The sequence below is a fragment of the Phocoena sinus genome, chromosome 11 (assembly GCF_008692025.1).
Source record: "Phocoena sinus isolate mPhoSin1 chromosome 11, mPhoSin1.pri, whole genome shotgun sequence".
NCBI lineage: Eukaryota > Metazoa > Chordata > Mammalia > Artiodactyla > Phocoenidae > Phocoena > Phocoena sinus.
This window is the reverse complement of record NC_045773.1, coordinates 60,075,313-60,100,233: the sequence shown is the minus strand read 5'-3', so window position 1 is coordinate 60,100,233 and position 24,921 is coordinate 60,075,313. Positions and strand designations below refer to the sequence as shown.

The 24,921-nt window shown below is 39.8% G+C and overlaps 1 protein-coding gene across 10 annotated transcripts in view; it reads right to left on the bottom strand.

Annotated features, from left to right (window-relative positions):
- The window catches only part of DST (dystonin), a 508,299-nt gene that overhangs the window by 375,045 nt on the left and 108,333 nt on the right, over positions 1-24,921 (bottom strand). For 5 of the 10 annotated variants that reach the window (XM_032647808.1, XM_032647815.1, XM_032647803.1 and 2 more), the window contains exon 1: positions 20,180-20,795. The exons of 4 other annotated variants lie outside the window; for them this stretch is intronic. In XM_032647808.1, the coding sequence (XP_032503699.1) occupies positions 20,180-20,270 (91 nt within the window). In that variant the 5' untranslated portion in view covers positions 20,271-20,795. Of the gene's footprint in view, positions 1-20,179; positions 20,796-24,921 lie in introns of those variants that run through there. One more of the 10 variants, XM_032647812.1, reaches the window with a different exon arrangement.

Here is a 24,921-nt window from a genome sequence, read left to right as displayed (position 1 = left end):
ACTCAATACATTTTCAGATAATTTGTTAAATAAATGAGTAAAGAATGAAGCCATATAAGAAAACAAACAGAACTGTGGCTAAGGACAGCACTCCTTAGAGACCATGGTTCCATCTGCCTGACTATTTGAGTCAGCACCTTCTCGCCCCACTGGACTTTGCCTGCAAGTGTCTGATCAAATCAGATGCTAAGAATGATAGCTGAGGTCATAATGAACCACCTCAGCCATAAGGACCACACAAACCATAAGTCTGTAAATTGTTCATGAAAGTGCCAGATGGTCTATTAAGCCAATGTCACTTAATACCCACAATGTTGCTTATAAATTATACCTGTCCGATTCACATGGAGGAAGCTATTCTCAAAAACCAGCACTGTTTCATCACATACATGCTAATATTTAATAATTTTCTTCTTTTAAACGTTCTACGTTATTTGTGGTGGTATTTATATTTATTACAGAAGTAATAGCTACTTTTTTTAAATGTCAAATACCGAGATTGAAAAAAAAAAAATCTTACCCCCTGGAGTTAACCCTGTTAACAGTTCAGTTTCTAACCTTCATCTCTCTCCCTATGTTTCAGTATAAATTTTTTTCTTTTTCCTTTTTTTTAATAAAAATGCCATACACATTATTCCTCTGCCTTTTAATTTTTCTTAATAATACATTGGGGGACTTCCCTGGTGGTCCAGTGGTTAAGACTCCATGCTCCCAGTGAAGGGGGCCCAGGTTCAATCTCTGGTTAGGGTACTAGATCCCACATGCCGCGACTAAGATCTTGCATGCTGCAACTAAAGGGCTCGCATGCCGCAACGAAGATCGCGTGTGCTGCAACTAAGACCCGGCACGGCCAAATAAATAAATAAATATTTTTTTAAATAATAATAATACATCGGTAAAATGTTATGGGTCAATAATTAGACATCTAACTCATATTTTTTACTAGTTCCTTAACACTTCAAGGTACAGAAGTATCTAAATTTATTCAACTATCCCCTAGTCATTCAGGTTGTTTCTAGTATTTTGCTATCATAAACAATGCCACAATAAATATCCTGAATTCTACCTGTAGGGAAGATGCTGAAATTTGGGGTCACAGTAGGTGTGACTTCAGCAGCAACCTCCTTTCCACAAAGATGGTAATGAAGCACATGTCAGAAGCAATGCATGGAGTACTGTTGCCCCTCCCCCTCCTTGCCAGTCCTGGATGTCATACTAAATGCTTTTGGAAGATGGTAATAAGAATAAAAGTGGTTACTAACTTTAAAAATATACTGTTTCTAACTTTTTTCTAAAATCCTTTTAATTTCTCCCTAGATCTACCCCCGGTCAAAAATTTGCCAGTGAAAATTTTACTATAGAAATTTACTTGTAAATTCCAAACAACCAACTTAGAACACATTTTCTCTTAAAAATGCTGTTTAAATAAAGATTAGATAACCCTGGAAGTACAAAGCTCTATTTTTAATTTTAAAAATGGTAAAACAACATTATTGCTGTACAACATACACTGACATTTTGGAGTCATTATCTAGAATAATTAAAATATATAACACTGGATCTATAAAAAATAAATTTTAATAAATACATACAATAGGCATGTTCCTATTGGAAACACACTTTCCAAATCACATCCTCCCAACCACATACTTGCCTGCTGCTGTCACAGGGGGGCTGAGGAGCCTGGACCAGCCAGTAGAAGCACACCTGAGCATACAGGGTATGGGGGATGTAAATGTTAAGTACACAGAACCAAAGATGGGCAATGGAGTCAGGCCACCATTCACCTAAAACCTACACCTCCAACTTCTCAGAATCACCAAGAGATAAGCTCCCTCTCCTCTTTCCATTCCCTTCCCTTCTACACACACACCCCCAACCCCCCACACACACACCACATGCCCCTCTGGGGTGTGAGCAAACCCAAACTTCCCATCCCTTCCACTGCTGCTCCCACTCTGGACACAGACTAGAAATGAGGTCATAAAGCATCACCTCCTCCTCTGTCAGTCCTGATCCACAGCAGAAGTGATTGCCCCAGATGCCCACACATTCTCAGAAGGCAGGCCATGGGGAAGGGGCAAGAGTGGGTGGGAGTGGTCGGTGGCCCAGATCTGCCTGCCTGGAGCCTGAATCCTGTAGCTAACTAGGAAACAGCCAGGTATCCACAGGCTGACCCAAAGCTGCAGCCAAACTGTCACTGAACCTTTCAAAACGGAGGAATATTTTAACTTCATGTTATGAATCCAATCTACATTATGCCTAATCTCTTTCTTAAAGCTCCAGAACAGTGATGAGCCTGCTGCATGCAATTTATCTTCACTGACATCCCACTGGTCCCCGAAGTCCATAAACATCAAATGCAACACTGAAAACTCAGCATCTACATTAATTTCCTTACTAATTCTCTCATAAGGTATGGCTTTTTCAATAAGTGGCTTAGACATAGCCAATGAAAGCACCTCTTCTATCTACCAGCGAGCAGAAAAGGAGACAGAGTGGTGTGGAGACGCAGAGATCAGGAGACCTCAATGCAGATCTTGCTTTTCCCTCTGCTGATCCCCACTTCCCTGGACTTCAGCTTTCTCCAGTATAAAATGAAAGGAAGGAAAATCAGCATACTCACCGTTTCTATCTTTTCTCTGTATCAACCACAAGCAATGGTAATTCTCAAAGATGGGCCGTTAAGAGAGCAGAATCAGGGTTAGATGCAGAACTGCAGTAAGTCCCCTACATAGGAACAAGTGCCACTCCAAGAGCGCATTCTTAAGTCCAATTTGTTTGTAAGTCCAACAAAGTTAGCCTAGGTGCCCAACTAACACAATTGGCTATACAGTACTGTACTGTAATAGGTTTATAATACTATTCACATAAATAATACATAGAAAACAAACAAAAAATAAGCAAAACATTTTTAATCTTACAGTACAGTACCTTGAAAAGTACAGTAGTACCAGCTACATCACTGCTACTTTTACGCTTGCTTCTGGACATCCTGGGCTTGAAATAAAGATACTGTACTCTATACACTACTGTACAGTAAAGTACACAAAAGCACAACCACCTGCAGAGGATGCATGCACGTGACAATGTATGCCAGACACGTGAACTAGCTTACGTGACTGGATATATGAACACACGTTTGCATCTTTGAAACGTGTGTTCGTATGAAAGTTCGCAACTTGAAGGTTCGTATGCGGGGGACTTACTGTACAGTTCTGTTCACTGGTGGGGGGAGCGGTTAATGAGGGAAGAGAAAAACAAATCAAAACAGCTTAAGCAACTCCCCAGATTGAAGGCATTCAAAACTGAAGGCCACAGCCACCAGTCCTGATGGGGGAGCTTCACCTCAGACTCAAAGAATGGGCAACCAGGAATTTTCTGTTCACGTTCATTCCCAAAGTGAAGAATTAAAAGTACAATAGAAATCTTCCATTTAACTAGAGATGGAAGAAGAAGCCTCGGAGGGGAAGACATTTAGGCCTTTCTCAAGTTGTATAAGGCCATCATTTAACCAAACACTGAAGAAATGCAGAGCTAGACATACAAGTACAGCACACAGCAATTAAGACAGAGAACAGTTTTAAAACCTCCCAAAAAAGGTCATTTGCACACACTCGAAGGCACCAAGTTTACATATCATTAATGCATGTGAAGAAAGTAGAAAAAGGTTTTAAATTATGAATTTCTTCCAAAGTTCTACTTCAATCAATGTTACCAATAAACCTAGTCCCCCCAAATACTGCTAAATTCAGTACCATTAACAAAGAGTATAATCTTGAAGACCAGCACAAGTAATGAAAGGTAAATGCAATCAACGATTACAGCCTATATCAAAAGTCCTGAAGGCATTTTCAAAAGGTTTTCAAAAGGAATCAATAAGAATTCCATAAATAAATTAAAACTATGAATATGGTGATCATCTCAAATAAAAAATGACGTGGATGCCAAAAACAGTAAATGGAAAGTATGTCAGAGAGTGATGTCAAGGAGAACCAGATAGATCATCACATCAGAATAAAGTGATACATCCACAACTCTACAAGAAAAATAAAAGACCACTGACTTCCTTATGTCGATCACCCTAAGGATCTAGCATACTTACTATCACACAAGAAACACTCAATGAATGTTTTCTAAATGAATAAATGATTAATTCATTAAAGAAAGTATTATAGGATTAGGAGGCAATCATTCCTTTAATTTATAAGCCCATCCAATACTAGCTAGTTAATATCAAGATCCAGGAATAGAAACAAGATCTCTACATTATTAGTCACTGCTTCCTTTATTGTGGAATTTCTAGAATTCAGACTGATTAGAATTTTTAATTGGATCTATAACTCAAGAATCTACTCAGTCATGAATTAGGCAGTACCTTATAAACAGTTAATTGTTAACTGGCTTATATAATCCATATGATTTCTTTCTGATCTTGAAAACTTCTATTTCTGAAGCTTGTAATTAGATCCAATGATACCAATGTAGTAATATTAACCAAATCCATCAGAATACAAAATTACTTAAATGGTGTCATGACATTATTTATCACTATCCATAACAGAATACATGCATCAGTCATTAAAAATATTTTGAAACAATATTTAATAGCATTAGAAAATACCATGATATATTAAGTAGATAAGCAGGATACAGTTTTACACACATGGTCCAAATTTTTAAATGTTACATATTAAGGAGAAAAGAGAAATGGAAAAGGAGAGGAAACACATCAGAACATTAATTAGTATACTGGATTATGGAACTACAGATTATTTTGTTCCCATTTTGTCCATTTCTTTATTTCCCAAACATGCTGACTAGTTTGTGTCATAGATTTTTCTTCTCACATTCCACACAAAACTTACATAGTTCTTCCTTTTCCACTAATACAGAAATTATACCTTTAGTCAATGGGATAGTTTTTCTGTCTAAACATAAAACCCTATAATTTTAAGAGCTGCTTCAATTAACAATGGAAGTAAAAGATAACAGAGTTTTTCCCTCAGGTACCTAAATCCCCAATAGCCAGCAAGAGAATTTTTCACTGAAGTTTATAGATTAAGGATAGTCCAAAACAAAGTTACACAAAAAAGGAACCCGTATTTATCTCCTTCCTAAATATAGATCTCTACCAATAATTCCAGGACATATTCAATAGCTGTTTACTTAAACTGAGACTATTCACCTCTCATCACATACATTACTTATAATCTATACGTTAATAATAAACTGTGAATGCATATAAAGATGGGCCACAATTACCAAAAGTAGAGGGCTCTGTGGACTGGCTGTCAGAATGCCAATCGGCCACCCGTCAATGCAATCATGGGAACCTAGTTTCCTTGGCTACAAAATAAGGGAACTGAGGCTTATGTTACCTATCTCAGAGAGGAGGCGTAAGAATGAAATTGTAACATGTATATAAATATACGAACAATATGCAAGGTGTTATAATTATGATCATCGATCTAACTCAGAATTTCCTACACCGTGTTAAGATTGTCTCAATCAACAATGAAAACAGAACCATACAAAATCTATGGGATGCAGCAAAAGCAGTTCTTAGAGGGAAGTTCATAGCAATACAGGCCTTCCTCAAAAAACAAGCTGTCTCAATCAGTCTTTACATTTGTTGAGCCATGCCTAAAAGTTATTTCTCACGACCGAAGCCTCAGATTTGATAATATATTTGATAATATATTCAGAGTTCTTAAAAGCAGAGGATAAAATTTACAGCTTAACACTGATTACCTACAAACAAAATCTGTCTGGTTTAAAGTATTGATTAAATCATTATGATAATACTCTTCCCACAATGCAAAGCAGGAAGTGCAAGGTCAGACTGTGCAGATGAAAAGGCAGGTGCAGAAAACCCTCCATCAACACTGCCCATCCTCACGCACAACACAGAGCTTCCTCCCATTGTATCTGCCTCCCTTCAGATGCCAGCCCCACCCCTTAGACTTTTGGATGCTCGGCTAGGTCCTCTCTGAGGCTCTGACTTACACTGCGTGGAGCTGGCCGTGCATCCTCACCCATCTCTGCTCTTCCAGAGGCTACAGCCCTGTAGCCTGGGTTCCTCTTCTTTCCACAGGCCCAAGTTCCTCTGAACATTTTTTAAGTATATGATCAATAACCATTTAGAATTAAACCACATATTTCAATTTGGTGAAGATCAATTTCTTGGCCCCAGTGCTTCCTCTCTGTCCAGCTTTCCTAAGGAAAGCTGATTAGAACATGTGACAGAGGCTTGGGGAGGGTGTAAGTGACACAGTAATTTGTGCAACTGAGCATGTAATCAATTAATTCCTGATGAGAAATATGAGAAAGATGAGGTTGGGAACAATATTGCTTGAATGTTTTCAATGAAAGACTAATTTCAAAAGTATTTTATTCTGTTTATTTTAATTCTACTGAAGCACAAATTTAAATTTCTATATAGTTTTCTAAATGGGAAAGCATGGAGATTAAGTACATCTGTTTTTCCACAAGAAATATAAAGCACCCTTGCATTTTGCTTTCTGTAATTTAGAATTCTTCAATCCTTCTTCTGTTCTTCAAAGAAAAGTATAAAGACTAAGATATCTGTAGTAACTAAGCTGTTCTAGCTTCTGAGATTGCTTGAAAGACACATTCAAGTAATACTACAAATGCCTTCATAACCATAAGCCCTCCCTTAAAAAGATTATAAAATTTACTCTATATGTAAAATCAAATTTCAACCACTTGGCTTTTTATCTACCAAGTATTTTCAATATTCTCTAGTTTCTGTTATGCAGATAAAGTTATCACAAAGATCACAAAATGAACAACCAAAACAGAAAATCAAGTAATCTTGCTGTACCTCATAACTCACGGTTTTAAAACTCAAAGATGATCATTTACCTGCTGCTTAATTCTAAGTGGTAACATAAAACTTTGTGTTATTAGACATTTTATATATATATATATATATATATATATATATATATATATATATGGCATGACACCCAGGCTATAATCAAATCACCATCACAAAAATCCTCTAAAAAATTATACAAACTACTATCTATGTAGCCCTACTTCTGATTACATTTTAAAGGAAGTAATTTGATATCCTAAGAGTTCAACTTTCCATATTTTGCAGGACCTGGACTACTAATGTCAGCCTATCCTTAAAATAGAACAGTTCAACTAATTTTAGACTCAAGTGTTATAAAGCGTCATAGCTGCCAGCGAGCCAGATACCTGAACTGTAGCAGCAGCACATGTAGATACACCAAAGCAAACTGTCAGATTGCTGAACTCTGAGCCACCCCATGCAAGTCCACATTACGAGGTCCACAGGGTGTACATACCCAAAACAAAACAGTACTTATAAATAACATGTCCATATGAAAGGAAATACCCAGGGCCTTATTTATTTAAATAATATCTATAATATGCAATGGTTCAAAGTGTCAAGAGGAGGTAAGAATATAAAAAGACTACTAACATATACACACCACTATATATAAGATAAATAATTGACAAGGACCTACTGTGTAGCACAGGGAACTCTACTCAATATTCTGTAGTACCTATATGGGAAAAGAATCTGAAAAAGAATGGATATATGAATATGTATAACTCAATCACTTTGCTTTACTCCTGAAACTAATACAATATTGCAAATCAGCTATACTCTAATATAAAATAAAAATTAAAAAATTTTTGAAATGGAATTAAAATTTCAAAACTCAAACTTAATTAATAAAATTGACATTTAAGTAAACTTTTAAAAAAATAAAAAGACTACTAACCATTTGAAAAACATGTAATAAAGGACTGACATCTAAAAGATACAAAGGACTCTTAAAACTCAACAGGAAGAAAACAAACAACCCAATTAAAAAGTGGGCAAAAGATCTGAACAGACAACTCGCCAAAAATGCAAATACACATACGAGAAGATGCTCCACATCATATGTCATTAGGGAAATGCAAATTAAACCAATTCAATGTTACTACACACCTATCAGAATGGCTAAAATCCAAAACACTGATAACACCAAATGGTGGTGAGGATGTGGAGCAACAGGAACTCTCACTCACTGCTGGGGGAAACGAAAAGTGGTACAGCCACTGTGGAAGACAGTTTGGCAGTTTCTTACAAGATAAACACAGTCTTACCTATGATCCAGCAGTCACACTCCCAGGTATTTACCCAAAGGAGTTGGAAACTTATGTCCACACAAAAACCCGCACACAAACGTTTAAGCATCTTTACTCAAAACTGACAAACGCTGAAAGCAACCAAGATGTCCTTCAAAAGGTGAATGAATAAACAAACTGTGGTAAATCTATACAATGGAATATTATTCAACAATAAAAAGAACTGAGCTATCAAGTCATGAAGAGTCATAGAGGAAACTTAAATGCATGTTACTAAGTGGAAGAAACCAGTCTGAAGAGGCTACATACTATACAATTCCAACCACAGGAAATTCTGGAAAAGATAAAACTACATGGAGACAAAAAACGATCAGGGGTTGCCAGAGGCATGGGCATGGGGAGGATGAACAGGCAGAACACAGGATCTGTGGGCTGTTGAACTATTCTATATGATACTGCAGTGGTGGACACGTGACATGCATCTGTCAACTCCCAAAGAACTGTACATATTCAACATAGTTTTGGAAGTCCTAGCCACAGCAATTAGACAAGAAAAAGAAATAAAAGGAATCCAAATTGGGAAAAAAGAAGTAAAACTGTCACTGTCTGCAGATGACATGATACTATACATAGAAAATCCTAAAGGCACCACCAGAATACTACTAGAGCTCATCAATGAATTCAGTAAAGCTGCAGGATGCAAAATTAATATACAGAAATCTCTTGCATGTCTATACACTAACAATGAACAATCAGAAAAAAATTAAGGCAACAATCCCACTTACCATTGCATCAAAAAGAATAAAATACCTAGGAATAAACCTACCTAAGGAGGTAAAAGACCTGTACTCAGAAAACTATAAGACAATGGTGAAAGAAATCAAAGATGACACAGTTGGAGAGATATACAATGTTTGGGGGTTGGAAGAATTAATATTGTTAAAATGACCATACTACCCAAGGCAATCTATAGATTCGATGCAATCCCTATCAAAATATTGATGACATTTTTCACAGAACTAGAACAAATAATTTTAAAATTTGTATGGAAACACAAAAGACCCTGAATAGCCAAAACAATCTTCAGAAGGAAGAACAGAGCTGGAGGAATCAGGCTCCCTGACTTCAGACCATATACAAAGCTACAGTAATCAAAACAGTATGATACGGGCACAAACACAGACACATAAATCAATGGAACAGGATAGAGAGCCCAGAAAGAACTGTGCAATGTTACTAATGCAAATTGAATCTTAGTTAATAATAGTGTATTAATATTGGTTCATCAATTAAAACAAATGTACACCAATGCAAAATACCAAATGGGGAAATTGTGGGGAAGGAAGGGAGTACTGAAGAACTCTGTACTTTCTGCTCAATTTTTCCATAAAACTAAAACTGCTCTAAAAACTGCTCTAAAAAGTCTATTTTTTTAAGGCTACTGCCCTAGGAGCAGACAGAGAACTTGCGTTCTTAGGTCTTCCTCATTCACTGACTGACTATGTAATCTCTACTGCTCAAAAGACTTCATATGCCCTATTTTATCCCACCTTTATTAACCCAGTGAGGTAGAGAGTAAAGGAGATGTGCCTCTCACTGCAGGAAGTAAGCCACCAAGTAGTATCATTTCATGCCCGACATCAAGAATACAAATTGTCACACTGGCAAAGCCAGCAGAGAGAACTGTAACACTGAATATAGGGGCATGTCTTTAATTCACTGGGACAAAGATATCTTTGTATAATGTCTTTAATACCAGGATTCACTGGGAAATATTTTCACCCACTAGAGAAAAATCAGGACTTTGTCAACTCCCTTTGACGATTCTTTCCAGGAAACATCTCAGGCATGTATCAAAGCAGCCACATTCATCAGTGACATTTACAGAATTTAATTGTTTTCAAAAATCTCCTCAACCTAAATACACACTGGAAAAGCTCATATTAAAATTTTCTTTTCTTTTCATGGGTATCTACTCATTAGAATTTATAGTCCAGCTATAGTCCAGCTAAGTCCAGTTCATGTATCCATTTAACACACCTCAGAAAGTTTTAGTATTAATCGAAATCATAATTCTAATAAAAAATATGCTTATAAACACTATTTCTGCAACATTTCCTGGTCAATGTAGCAAAACTCAAAATACGTAGTTTATATCGAATATACACTTGATGTTCAAATGTCACTGCTACCGCTTTTAGCTATATGATTTCAGGAAAATTAACTTCTCTAAGCCTCAATGTCCATATTGGCAAAACAGTGGTAGTTGTAGTCAAGATAAAGAGTTACGAGATTTATAAATAATAGATAACTCATTTGCAAGACCCTGCACTGTGCCTGTCATATAAGTAGGTAGGAATATAAGTGGTAGCTATTATTTTGACTATTTTAAGTTAAAAATTAAACACTTAACAATAAATTCAAGAATGACTTAGACCTTATAGTAAATGATCATAGAACCATTGACCTTCTTATAGACCAAACAAAACTGACTCTAAAAATTTGCTGAAGTTTATGCAGAAAAAGACAACAAATAAATTAAGGCGTTCTGAAATAAAACCAAATGAAAAAAGTTGTTGAAATATATTAAAATATTGATTTTTAATCATTAATACTTTTAAAAAGGTTCTGAAACCTATCATTTTATTTGCTTTTAGAAAACGGATTCACTGCTCTAGGATACTATAAATCATGCTGAGAGGATTGCCAACAAGAAGACTGGTAAGATATTTCTTCAGGAACCTACATTAAATAGAACATTCCAGTTTTCTAGGTCACTCTATGGCTGTATTTCCAAGGTCAAGCAAACAGCACTGACTCCATTTCTCTAAAAAGGAAGGTCTAGCAATGATTAATATTAAGAATTTGTTTCTAATGTTATGTCAACTACACCTCAATTTAAAAAAAGAGGAAAAAAAAAAAAGAAAAGACTGCTGTTTCAAAACCATATTTTCTTTTTTTCTGAGAAATATTTATGCATTTACTGAATTTACTGGATTCATCTATCTATGGCTTAAGTTAATGTCTATTTAATAGCAGCTTTAAATGAATTTTTAAAACTCAAAACCATATTTTCTAATGAACACATACTACAAATGATTTTTTACAAATGAAAAAGAACACACTCCAAGTATCTTCGACTACAACTTCAACAACGAAGTCATTGCACCCCATGCTGTCCCCACACACAGAACCAACCATCAGCTGTGCTGTCGGCTTCTGAAATAAGTTTCTCTCGATCCAGCCTTCCATTCAAACCACCCCAATTTTATGGTGGCCTCCTGCCCTGTCTCCCTGCTTCCTGAGTCTCCCTTCCCATTCAACCATCCACACCGTTACCAGAGTCATCTCCCTAAAACTGATCTCATTGGTAACATCCTGCCAAGGATCATTAGAGTTCCCCTCCCTGCCTAAAGAAGAAACCCCAAACTCGGTGCTGGCTGTGGCATCCCAGGCTCTTTTCAGTCTGGTCCAACATAACCCTCCATATTCACCCGTATCCATCTTCCCATAACCTCCATCCAATCCCATCCCTAAAACCTACTAAAGCTTACTGTGCACTTTAGTCAAACTTTCCAAATGGGTTCTGCTAATGAAATGGAATAGCCCTGCCAGCCCCTCCTCCTGAGAATTCCTGCCCTGCTGCCTTCAGCCTCTCTCAGGGTAAAATCCCATTTGACTCAAAGGACAAAGCTTTCCCCAGCACCCAACCCCAGCAGAACTATTTGCTCCCTCTTCTGAGAGAGAAGAAAGTAGGGTGGAAAACTATAGCAAATAAAATTGCATTAAAGGGATAGACTATACAATGGAATATTACTCAGCCATAAAAAAAGTGAAATGCCATTTGCAGCAACAAGGATGGACCTAGAAATTATCACACTAAGTGAAGTAAGTCAGAAAGAGTAAGGCAAATACCACATTCTATGTCTTATATGTGGAATCTAAAAAAAAAAAAAGTGACACAAATGAACTTATTTACGAAACAGAAACACATTCACAGACATAGAAAACAAACTTATGGTTACCAAAGGGGAAATGGGGGAGTGGGAAGGGATAAATAAGAAGTTTGGGATTAACACATACACACTACTATATATAAAACAGATAAACAATAAGGACCTACTATATAGCATAGGGAACTACACTCAATAGGTTGTAATAACCTATAAGGGAAAAGAACCTGAAAAAGAATGGAGATATATATACAGAGTTTTATATATTTATAAAACTGAATCACTTTGGTGTACACCTGAAACTAACACAATATTGTAAATCAACCATACTCCAATAAAAAAAGAGATAAGCCAAATATATATATATATAAAAGCCTTATTTGATTGCTTATAAAATAATGATATACGTCAGCAGATAGCTACGTGAAATTCCTCTTTGGTAAAAGGCAGATATGTGCTCTAAATTAGTAAGAGCTGAAAAATGAACACAGAAGACTTTCTTCAAAAGCCACTGTAAAGAGAGGGGCCCCATGTAACAGAAGCACCTGAGTTTCTTTTAAATTAATATGAAATACTAAACACTGCAAACTACAAATCTTCTCACTCAAACACCAGGCTTATAGAGGCAAATAATCTCAGTGTGTTCTTTGTTTTTTTTTTTTAACATCTTTATTGGAGTATAACTGCTTTACAATGGTGTGTTAGTCTCTGCTTTATAACAAAGTGAATCAGCTATACATATACATATGTTCCCATATCTCTTCCCTCTTGCGTCTCCCTCCCTCCCACCCTCCCTATCCCACCCCTCTAGGTGGTCACAAACCACCAAGCTGATCTCCTTGTGCTATGCGGCTGCTTCCCACTAGCTACCTATTTTAAGTTTGGTAGTGTATATATGTCCATGCCACTCTTTCACTTTGTCACAGCTTACCCTTCCCCCTCTCCATATCCTCAAGTCCATTCTCTAGTAGGTCTGTGTCTTTATTCCCGTCTTACCCCTAGGTTCTTCATGACTTTTTTTTTCTTAGATTCCATATATATGCGTTAGCATACAATATTTGTTTTTCTCTTTCGGACTTACTTCACTCTGTATGACACACTCTAGGTCCATCCACCTCACTACAAATAACTCAATTTCGTTTCTTTTTATGGCTGAGTAATATTCCATTGTATATATGAGCCACATTTTTTTTTTTTTCTTTCGGTACGTGGGCCTCTCACTGTTGTGGCCTCTCCCGCTGTGGAGCACAGGCTCTGGAAGTGCAGGCTCAGTGGCCATGGCTCACAGGCCTAGCTGCTCCGCAGAATGTGGGATCTTCCCGAACCGGGGCACAAACCCGTGTCCCCTGCATCGGCAGGCGGACTCTCAACCACTGCGCCACCAGGGAAGCCCTGCCACATCTTCTTTATCCATTCATCTGATGATGGACACTTAGGTTGTTTCCATCTCCTGGCTATTGTAAATAGAGCTTCAATGAACATTTTGGTACATGACTCTTTTTGAATTATGGTTTTCTCAGGGTATATGCCCAGTAGTGGGATTGCTGGGTCATATGGTAGTTCTATCTGTAGTTTTTTAAGGAACCTCCATACTGTTCTCCATAGTGGCTGCACCAATTCACATTCCCACCAGCAGTGCAAGAGTGTTCCCTTTTCTCCACACCCTCTCCAGCATGTATTGTTTGTAGATTTTTTGATGATGGCCATTCTGACTGGCATGAGATGATATCTCATTGTAGTTTTGATATGCATTTCTCTAATGATTAATGATGTTGAACATTCTTTCATGTGTTTGGAGGAATGTCTATTTAGGTCTTCTGCCCATTTTTGGATTGGGTTGTTTGTTTTTTTGTTATTGAGCTGCTTGTAAATCTTGGAGATTAATCCTTTGTCAGTTGATGAACATAGTGCAAAAATCCTCAACAAAATACTAGCAAACAGAATCCAACAGCACGTTAAAAGCATCATACCCCGTGATCAAGTGGGGTTACCCCAGGAATGCAAGGATTCTTCAATATACACAAATCAACGTGATACACCATATTAACAAACTGAAGGAGAAAAACCATATGATCATCAATAGATGCAGAGAAAGCTTTCGACAAAATTCAACACCCATTTATCATAAAAACCCTGCAGAAAGTAGGCATAGAGGGAACTTTCCTCAACTTAATAAAGGCCATATATGACAAATCCACAGCTAACATCGTCCTCAATGGTGAAAACCTGAAACCATTTCCACTAAGATCAGGAACAAGACAAGGTTGCCCACTCTCACCACTGTTATTCAACGCAGTTTTAGAAGTTTTAGCCGCAACAGTCAGAGAAGAAAAAGAAATAAAAGGAATCCAAACTGGCAAAGAAGAAGTGAAACTGTCACTGTTTGCAGATGACATGATACTCTACATAGAGAATCCTAAAGATGCTACCAGAAAACTACTAGAGCTAATCAATGAATTTGGTAAAGTAGCAGGATACAAAATTAATGCACAGAAATCTTTTGCATTCCTATACACTAATGATGAAAAATCTGAAAGTGAAATTAAGAAAATACTCCCACTTACCACTGCAACAAAAAGAATAAAATATCTAGGAATAAACCTACCTAAGGAGACAAAAGACCTGTATGCAGATAATTATAAGACACTGATGAAAGAAATTAAAGATGATGCAAATAGATGGAGAGATATACCATATTCTTGGATTGGAAGAATCAACATTGTGAAAATGACTCTACTACCCAAAGCAATCTACAGATTCTATGCAAACCCTATCAAACTACCAATGGCATTTTTCACAGAACAAGAATAAAAAATTTCACAATTTGCATGGAAACACAAAAGACCCCGAAGAGTCAAAGCAATCTTGAGAAAGAAAAATGGAGCTGGAGGAAACAGGCTCCCTGACTTCAGACTATACCACAAAGCTACAGTAATCAAGACAGTATGGTACTGGCACCAAAACAAAAAGAACAGGATAGAAAGCCCAGAGATAAACCCACACACATATGGTCACCTTATCTTTGATAAAGGAGGCAAGAATATACAGTGGAGAAAAGACAGCCTCAGTGTGTTTTATACATTTGTATACTCCGTTGTGGAGCTAAAATGGAAAGGAACACATGACAGCCTAGAAATTCCATCTCTGTGTTACCTCTGTAGCTTTTGATGTTCTTAGGATCTCAGTCTCGAGATGCTTTGGTCAAACCCCCCAGCTCACCACAAAGCCAGGCTGCTGGGCACACGGGACCCAGAGACAGAAACACAAACACTTCTCTGCCTGGCTGCAGATTAACATTAAGACAAATTGCTCTCACCACCTTTCCTTACATATCATTTAGTACCTGAAACCATCATTACACCAGAAAAACAAGCATCTCCAAATTGTTCAAATAAAAAGTTTTTAAAAGCATAAAGCTTTTTTTAAAGTCCCTGACTAAATAAATGTTGAGATAACCATATAAGGCTAAATCAGAATAGCAACAACAACAACAACAAAAAACTAAAGGAGCATGAGTGTGATGTTTTGGATTCAAAGTTAAATTCACTAACAGTAGCTAATAACCCATTACCATTCCTGAACTGATATGTGTTCCTTATAGTGTAAGGCAATGAACAAGATCTTTGGCCGATTTAAATCCTAATTATTTAGTGGAAATTACTTTTCAAATCCATGTTGCAATATCATAAAACACTCAACTGTGTCATCTGGAAAATCCTCAGAGACGTCAAGGGAGCTCTCAAATTCTCTCCAACTAGAGCGAAATCGCATAACATTGTGTTATGGTTGTTAATGCGTCCAGAGTTTAGGTTTCCAATTTCAGGACAGACATTGCAGGTTGCAAACACGATATCCATTCTCTCCTTATTCTTTACCAACAGAATTTCACTTTTGTTCAGGGCACTAAGTGGGACCAGCTAAAATGTCTATTTTCCTAATCTGCCTTGCATACAGCAGTGGCCCCTATAACAGTTCTGGCCAGTGAAATACAAGTAAAAACTGCTAAGTGGGCTTCTAAATAAGATCTTTAAAAGGAGGCTGAATCAACTTGTCTGGATCTTTTGTCCTTTGTCCCTGTACTTCCCCTTCTTCCCATCTGGAATTGAGACACAAATGCTGGAAGAGCAGCAGCCATCTTATAATGAGAGAACAACCACATGATGTACTACAAGTGGCCAAGAAGAAACATAGGAGTCTGGGTCCTACTGGCAAATAGAGGTGCCCTACAGCCCTCCCAGTCCTACCTGAGGCCTCTCAGTCCCTGAGAAAAAGAAAACACTATCATCTGTTTCTGCTACAAACAGCCAAACACAATCTTAACTAAGTCATTACCAGTTAAGCCTATTTCATTTTTTAAAAGAAAAAAGTTCAGACTAATACTGTCATAACTAGCTACAATGCAACACTATTAAGATATAACCCTGTTAAAGGTCACTTATTACACAACTGACTATGAAGCCCCAGGAGGAGATGAAATCTGAAATCAAGATTTTGCAGAATCCTAAAGCCAGCTGAAAACCACTGAGGCCACACTGTATGAAGGAAGCAAAGCAAAGAAACCTTTACACTCCAGCTTCAATTCAACAGGCACCAGAGTTAATTTACACAGTAAAAGACAGGATTTTGACCATTCACATATCTACGAAAGGACTTAAAACTGAAGTGAAAATGAAAACTACTGGCTGTGAGTAGTTCTCAGTTCATTTTGTCACCATGGGCATGAGCAGAATCACACGGCTCTAATGAGAGAAGGGACTTTAGCAATTGCTTTAGCAATTCCTCAACATTTTCATGAGAAACAGAAAATTTTGCCTTTTTCTTAATCGAAGAGGGTTTTTTAGTGATATACAGATAGATAGATAGATAGATATAGATATAGATAAGTACAAAATCTGCCACTCAGCCTTCATAGAGAATAATAATGAAACCCTTTTTATAGCTGTCTGGGGATAACTGATTAATTTCCAGGTCAATGGAAAAATATCCATTTTCTTGGACCAAAATAATTTACCTTCCTTGTCCGTTAAGTCTAAAATGTATAGAATAAAATTTATTGGGTTCACATTAGTGATCTCATTTTCACACTTAGTATCAATTTTAAAAAGTAACAATGTGTTGAGGAAAGAAAATCTTCCAATGATAGACTCAAACAGCAGAATTTCATAGATTAGAGTGACATCTAGTTAATATTGATAATATAATAATATATAATAATTATAATAACAGTATGTAGGTTAGTTTCCTTATACTGACAGGAAAGACAAGAGGGCTGTTCTGCATCTTTTGTGCTAACCTACTAAAAATGTTTTCTATTTACATGGTAAATAAACTGCATAATTCACTATAGATATTAAAGAAAGCCACTGACACGGGCAATTTCTAGCATAAACAATAACAAAGAAATATGTTTTATTCGAAAGTAAATGCCTTTATTCTCCCTGTCTGTGGTAATCTGCTGAAGTAATGAGATTTTTTTTTTAATCAGATGCCCTGAATTTTTATAAGCAAAGGGATTGGAATATGAATCAGGACACTGCACCCTTCTCTGCAGCAAATAGCTCTTTCTGTGTTATTCTAATTCAGCAAACAGTTGCCTATTTTCACTCAGAAGTAAAGGACCAAAGTAAGACCCAAGAATAGACCACACCATAAATAATTAGGGCTCGCTCACTTGCCGCTATTCTTGTTTTGCTCCAGAAGGCTAGGTCTGAAGTCCTTCCAAAGCCATCTGAGGACTAAACTCTCAACTTCTAAACCTAACAGTCATAACTGCTAACATTATAGGTTATTGTAATTCTACGTTTCTGTCACAGATTCTGAATTTGTTACAGCTGACCCCACCACTTACACAGTCAACAGCTGGGGCATATGATCACTTGGCAACCTGATAACACTCCAGCCAAATGCAAAGTCATCCTGGAACCAAGGAACTCGGGCAGAAATGAAAATCAAAATAAGCTCTCTTACGTTCAAATGGGAATGGAAAATGTTTTGAACAATGCATGATTTCAGAAAATGCAACAACTGTACTTTGAGAGTTGAGTGATCTGACACTCCCTATTCAAAGCCTACAATTCTTTTCTGATTAGATCAGCCCCCACAGCAAGTCATCGGGATAATAAGCTCTGTAATGAAGTCATCGAATTGGATACTGATGGGAAATCATAACCGGCTTCAAAACACATCGGGAAACAATGAGTTTTCCAGGTCTCTAGCTTTCCACGTAATACACTGGCCAATACTCTTACTCTCCTTTCCAAGACCAGATGAAACACAGAACATCTATAAAGTCGGGGACAAATTGATGACCTAAGCATTTTAAAACCACAAAGAAAATGAAGGAAACGACCTTCACTTTTTCGGTGAAATTCGGGACTATATGTTTGAAAAAGTGCACGTGTAAGTGCAATACTGATCATTAGGTTATAATTAAAATGAAGTGTAGTGACGACTGCAGTGGCCTCCAGGTCTTCAATTTCCCTTTAGTTCCAAACGCAAATAAAAACCATCTTTTAAATAACATCCACTTCCTCAAGGCAAGTCAAATCACCTCAGTTATGTCTGTTTTCCGAGTCACCTGCAATCACCCGTGTGTCACAGAGGTAAAACTTGATGGGACAAAAATTCATACAGCTATCATTTTCTTCAAAAGTAAAAAAGGTACATACTTTCAAACTTTCAGACATTTTTCTTTCTGACCTTAAAGGGCATAGGTGTACATCTTCCATGAGGTTTATTAGTATATTGCAATATTTTTTAGGTTCTGGAACAACTGATTAAGAACCTTATTTTTAAACGGGAGGACAGATGTAAACGTGAGTGTATTGCACATGAACACACACACAGGTGCTACAAATGTGCTTTAGCCTAAAATATCATTGCACTTGCTCAGTGGTAGTGTCATACACAATAGAGTCTTGGCACAAAGGAATTCTGATTGTGCTGTTTACAGAATTCTACATGGATTAAAGGAATGTCAATAATAAAACATGTTCTAGAAGGAGATGAAATATATTCATGGGTAGATTTTGAGCTCTGGGGGGATTGGGAATTTAATTATTCAGTTCGGGATTCTATATTTCTATTTTTTACAAATGGAAAACTAGTGATACATGCATTTTTAACCATATAATCCCCATTCAATTTACAGAAATTGAGTTTCTTAAGACGACAGCAAATATTCAAAAGATGCAAAACCACTTGAATGCAACCTATGAAATAGGCCACTATTCACCATGAATATATTAAGGCTCTGGGAGCTACCCTGGGTGTGGAGCGCTTAGAAGCCACAGTTAGGAGACCGTCTGGACACACTGAAAAATAATTTCCAGAGACAAAAATACCCTTTAAGATGAGAAGATGCTCTTTATCTAACGTCACATTTAACTATAAAGTCAAAATAAACATGATACTAAAATATCAATACTATTTATCGTAGAATTTCCCCAACATAAAGGATAAGCAGAAAAATATCTCAAAATATACTCCTTTACGTTTAAATTTACCACAGACTCACTGAAGAAAGTCTTTCATGCATCACACTATCAAGTAATCTTTATCATACGTAAGAATAGATATATAGTCACAAACCATAAACTTTTTTCATATAAGATCATTTTAAGAAAAATGATTTGGTGATGCTCTCAGTGGTGAAACAGTCCATTTATTTAAGAAGCCAAGGACCTTTTTGATAGGGTTAACCAATACGCCATACCAAGCAAGAGCAGCAACGCCTTAGTAATCCTGTGGAGAATTAATCGGTCTCCACCCTCCCAGGAAGAATGATGATGATGCGTAGTGCTTAAAAGCTTTTGCAAGGGAGAGAAAACGCAACGTGCTTCTTGGAAACCAAACCCCTCCCCCGCACTGTACTGCTCGTCCTAGGGCGTCTACGGGCCGTCGCCCACCCCACCACCCTCCCTGCGCTGGGGTACGGAATTCCATCCCAAAAAGACCTGGTCCATTCCCAAGACTGGTCCAGACACCTGTTTACTTGTGCCCAAGCAGTGGTGGCTCGGGTTAAGCAAAGGCGACGGTCACCCCTCTGGTCCCTGCCAAGCCCCGCGGCCCGCGCGCGGGGAACCACATACCTTTGTATCTCTCCAGGACATCCTCGTAGGCCTGGAGGTACTCCTGCTCCTCCACGTACAGGTAAGCGGCTGGGGACAGGTACCCCGCCATGCCCAAGTTTACCTAAGCGACGACTGGCCAATTCCCCTCTCCCGCTCGAACCCCGGACAGGATCGCAGTCAGCAAGATGCAGCCTTGGTAATGGAAACGCGGAAGGAGAGCAGGCTGGGGGAGAGCGCGGGGCGCAGAGCTGGGGGCGCAGAGCCGGGGACGCAGACCCGGGGGAGCAGAGCCAGAGCCGGCCGGGGAGACGCCCAGGCCCCCTGGCGGGCCGCGGGTGCGGGGCCGCCCGGCCCGCAGGAGCCACAGTCCTCTCAGGTTTCAGCAGCGGCCAATCTCGGCGAGCCCGGGGGCGGCGACCTGCAGCGCCACGCCGCGCTGAGGAGCCCGGGACCCGGCGGGGACAGGCGGAGGGCTGCGGGAGCCGGGACCCTCGGAGGCCGAGGCGGCCGCCACCCTGGCTCTGCGCTGGGCGCCTGCTCGGAGCCGGGAGGACGCGCGCGCTGCCTCCGCCCGGGATGCTGCGCGGCGCATCTGCGGCATTTCCTGGCCGCCGCGCCGCAGACACTCGCCCGCGCCCCTGGGAGAGGAAGGGAGGGCACAGCGGGGGAGAGAGGAGGGAGGGCGGAAAGGAGGGGGCGAGGCGGCGGTCAGCGCCCCGGCTGGCTCGGCTCCGGCCCGCGCCGCCCGGCCCCTCCCGCAGGCAGCGCCGCGGCGCCCGGGCCCCTCTCCGGCCCGCCCACCGGTCCACCGCGCGGCCAAGCCCGCCCACCCTGGACGCTGGCTGGCCGGCCCGGGTCCCAAGGGCGAGGTTTCTATTTGGGACCCACAACAGGTGCCTGGGAAACAAAGCCGCGGATCGCGCCACCCGCGCGCGCAGCCCCCGCGCGGCTCCCGGGAGAAGAGTGGGAAATACTCTTCGATCCGGCCGCTGTCACAGAAGGACCAGGTCGCTGGGACAGCGCGCGGGGGGAGAGCCGGGGGTCCGCGCCCCTGGCGCATCTGGGGGCGGGCGGGGGTCCTGACAGCCTGGAGAAGCCTGCGCCTGCGCGCCCGCCGCCCCGCGGCCCGGGGACCAGCCGGCGGTCCCTCCCTTCCGCCCCCCAGAGCCGGCCCGCGCATCTGCCGCAGCCACAGCCCGAGTCGATTCACAGCACCCGTCTCACGTTGTCACCTCCCTCCTTCTCCCTACCATTATTCACCCCACATAGCACTGGTCTCCACTGAATGTGAGTAAAATGGGTACAATTCCCTTCGCTTTGGCATGTATCATATACTAAAGTGGTGAATTTAAGAGTCCACTGGAGAAACCGGTTGGTACCCAGACACGTAAACAGGTGTGTTTAAGAGGACTGACAGAAGTCAGCCGGCCTTGGAAGGAATCCTGGCTCCTGACTATGTGACGTGGCCAAGTTACTTATCCTGTCTTCATCAGGATAATCATATCATAAAGTTCATCATGGGCTTCCCTGGTGGCACAGTGGTTGAGAGTCCGCCTGCCGATGCAGGGGACACGGGTTAGTGCCCCGGTCCGGGAAGATCCCACATGCCGCGGAGCGGCTAGGCCCGTGAGCCATGGCCGCTGGGCCTGCGCATCCGGAGCCGGTGCTCCGCAGCGGGAGAGGCCACAACCGTGAGAGGCCCCAACCGTGAGAGGCCCGCGTACCGCAAAAAAAAAATAAAAATAAAAAATAAAATAAAGTTCATCATATATCATCATATCATAAAGTTGTGATATCTCAACTTTATGATAACTTTATAAGTGTTAGTTGTTGTTGTTATGATTATTAGATGAACCATCTCATTGTTGACTCTCTGATTTATGACAGCTTCACCTCTGCCCACATCTCCCCTTCCTATTTCTTCTTTCATAAGTACTGACTTTTTGTCCTTGATGATTCTTTTTTCTTTTTCAATGATGTGAATCTGGATCATTTTCCATGAAATGTCAGATGGGAATGAGTACTCTTGGAAAACTGTATACTCTTGATAAAACTTACTTGAATTAGAATTGGAAAGCTTTACTTCTCATCAGTAATTGGCCTATTTTTGTTACTCCAAACAGAGCAAGACTACACTTCTCTTCTCTGTCCTGACCACTGATCTGAGTTTGATCCACTAAGCCTTTAGGATCACTAGAGTTTTCTTGCAACTTGTCATGTATTTATGTATACATTAGTTCATGAAGTAACAAACAGGGATCATATGGGACACCTTCTGGAAATGAAAGGGTTAGCAATTCGATCCCTAAGAGTCATCCCATATACAGACCACATATATACAAATGAAGATCTCTCAAAACTGTCTTGTCTCCCTCACAGTGAGTAAGGTCATTAAGGGCATAGTCTGATCCTTCATCAGAAATTGACACCCAGTAGCACCCAGTTTTGCGAATACAATCACTGCACACTGCAGTGATTTTAACTGTCTGTTGAAGGAACCAGTCAAAATGAACAAGCAGCATTTGGGGTTGTTGGTAAAAACAGCCTTTATCCCATGCGTTCTTGGAAAGATAATAAAGGATCAATCTGCTAATAATAATAGTGTATTCTATAGGGAAGCAGCAAAAGCAGAGCAGTTAGGAGCTTGGCCTCTGGAGTCAAGACGGCCTGAATTCAGATCCTAGCTCAACCACTTCCTATGACCTTGGGAAGAGTCTCTCCTCTCTCAGCAGATTTCTGGACTGAAAAATGGAGAAAATAATAGTACCTACTTCATAAAATTGTTGGGAAACCTAAATGAAATAACATATTAGGTGCTTATGAGAGCATCCAGCCATCAGTCAGCTATCATTTATAGAGCATTTTCCTTGTGCCAGGGAATCTGCAAAATGTTTTGCATTTACTACTTTAATCACCACAGCCATGATCTTTTGATAGAGAAAATGAAGCTGAGAAATGTTCAGTAAGTTGTCCAAGAAAACACAACTGGTTCATGATAGAGGAAGAATTAAATCCAAAGTCCGACTCTGCCAAGGTCCTTACATTCTAACGTCAAAGAATTCACATGGGTCCAATATCCATACTTTAAAATAACACTGTCACTGGGCTTCCCTGGTGACGCAGTGGTTGAGAGTCTGCCTGCCGATGCAGGGGACACGAGTTCGTGCCCTGGTCCAGGAAGATCCCACATGCCGCGGAGCGGCTAGGTCTGTGAGCCATGGCTGCTGAGCCTGCACGTCCGGAGCCTGTGCTCCGCAACAGGAGAGGCCACAACAGTGAGAGGCCCGTGTACCGCAAAAAAAATAATAATAATAACACTGTCACTAACAAACCATGTACCTTTACAGGCACTTCGAGACTGAAAACCCCAACTTACAGTATCCTGCAAGTAAGAACAGCAGATCTGTCTTACGATGATGTTAAAGGCATTTACAGTGGGTACAAAGCCCCTTTCTTTCCATGTTACCATGTCATTCTCACCTTGACCCTGAGAGATCAGAAGGGCGTATATTATAGTCTCAGATTTTAAAATGAAGATACTACAATAAATGCAAAAGCACTTTTAAAAATATAAGTATCAGACATGTGACACCATCACCAAAAAGACTTTCAGAAATGTACATCTGATTATGTCATTGCACTGCTTAAAAATCTTCAGGTGATTCCCCACCAGTTACAGCATAAATAGTCCAATCTCCTTGGAATTGCCCAAAAGCACCCTTACAGTTTCTGCTCTTCCCTACAAATCCCAGGCTTTAGCTACACAGATGACTTGCAGTTTCCATTTGAACCCACCTCCCTGTGTTCCTGTAGCTCCATCCCTCGGTAGTGGCCTTCCCTTTCACTCTAGTCCATCAAGCTAGTTAAATCTCCCCTCAAATAATACAGGTACTCACAGCCATTACAGCTAATCTCTCACCCGTGTTGTAACTGTCTCACAGCACATCCATGGTCATGTTAGACTAGAATTTCTTTCAAGGCAGAACTGTGTGCTTATCTTCATTTTATGCCAGAGGCTTAATAAATATGTATTAAATGTGAATGACTTAAGGGATTCCCCCTGACCATATGGTCTTTTTGACTCTAGACATTTTCATTCTATTTTATTTTTATGACCTTAAAAACAAATAAAAATATGAGACTTTCAATTCCTTTATTACTAAATAACGAACATGATGGATGGACATCCACACACCATTTCTGACCCTTGCCCCGTCTCCTACTAGGGATGAACTTCACCGATTGGCCGAGTTTCAGGCCAAGTGTGAAAATGCCTAATAAAATGAGAAGTTGAAATCTGAATGGTATGTTTTCCACTGCACCAAATGCCCTCAGATGCCCTGTTCCCTTATCCTCACGCTGGATGATCTGTGGCAAATTTAACACAAAATCTATCTGGATTTCACAGTTTAGCCACATGACAATGAAACAGATATTTGCAGACTGGCCCCTGAGCCTATGCTGGGGCCAGTGATGAAATGATTATGACTTGTGTGGCAACAGCCAATTTACCAATATTTATTTTAAACACAGTAAGTAGTACATGTCCATACTAGGGCTGCGTATTCTGTTTGTTGTTTTATTTTGTTTTGTTATATTTTTGAAGAATTAATATAATCTTAAAAGTATGTAACTCAGAGGTCTCCAGTGCACCAACTACCAGTAACTTCATAGTAAACCTTTTACAACGAGTAAGACATGGCCCCTGCCCTCCCAGAGCCTACAGTCTACTGACCCCAGCACCCACTTGTCCACTGCAC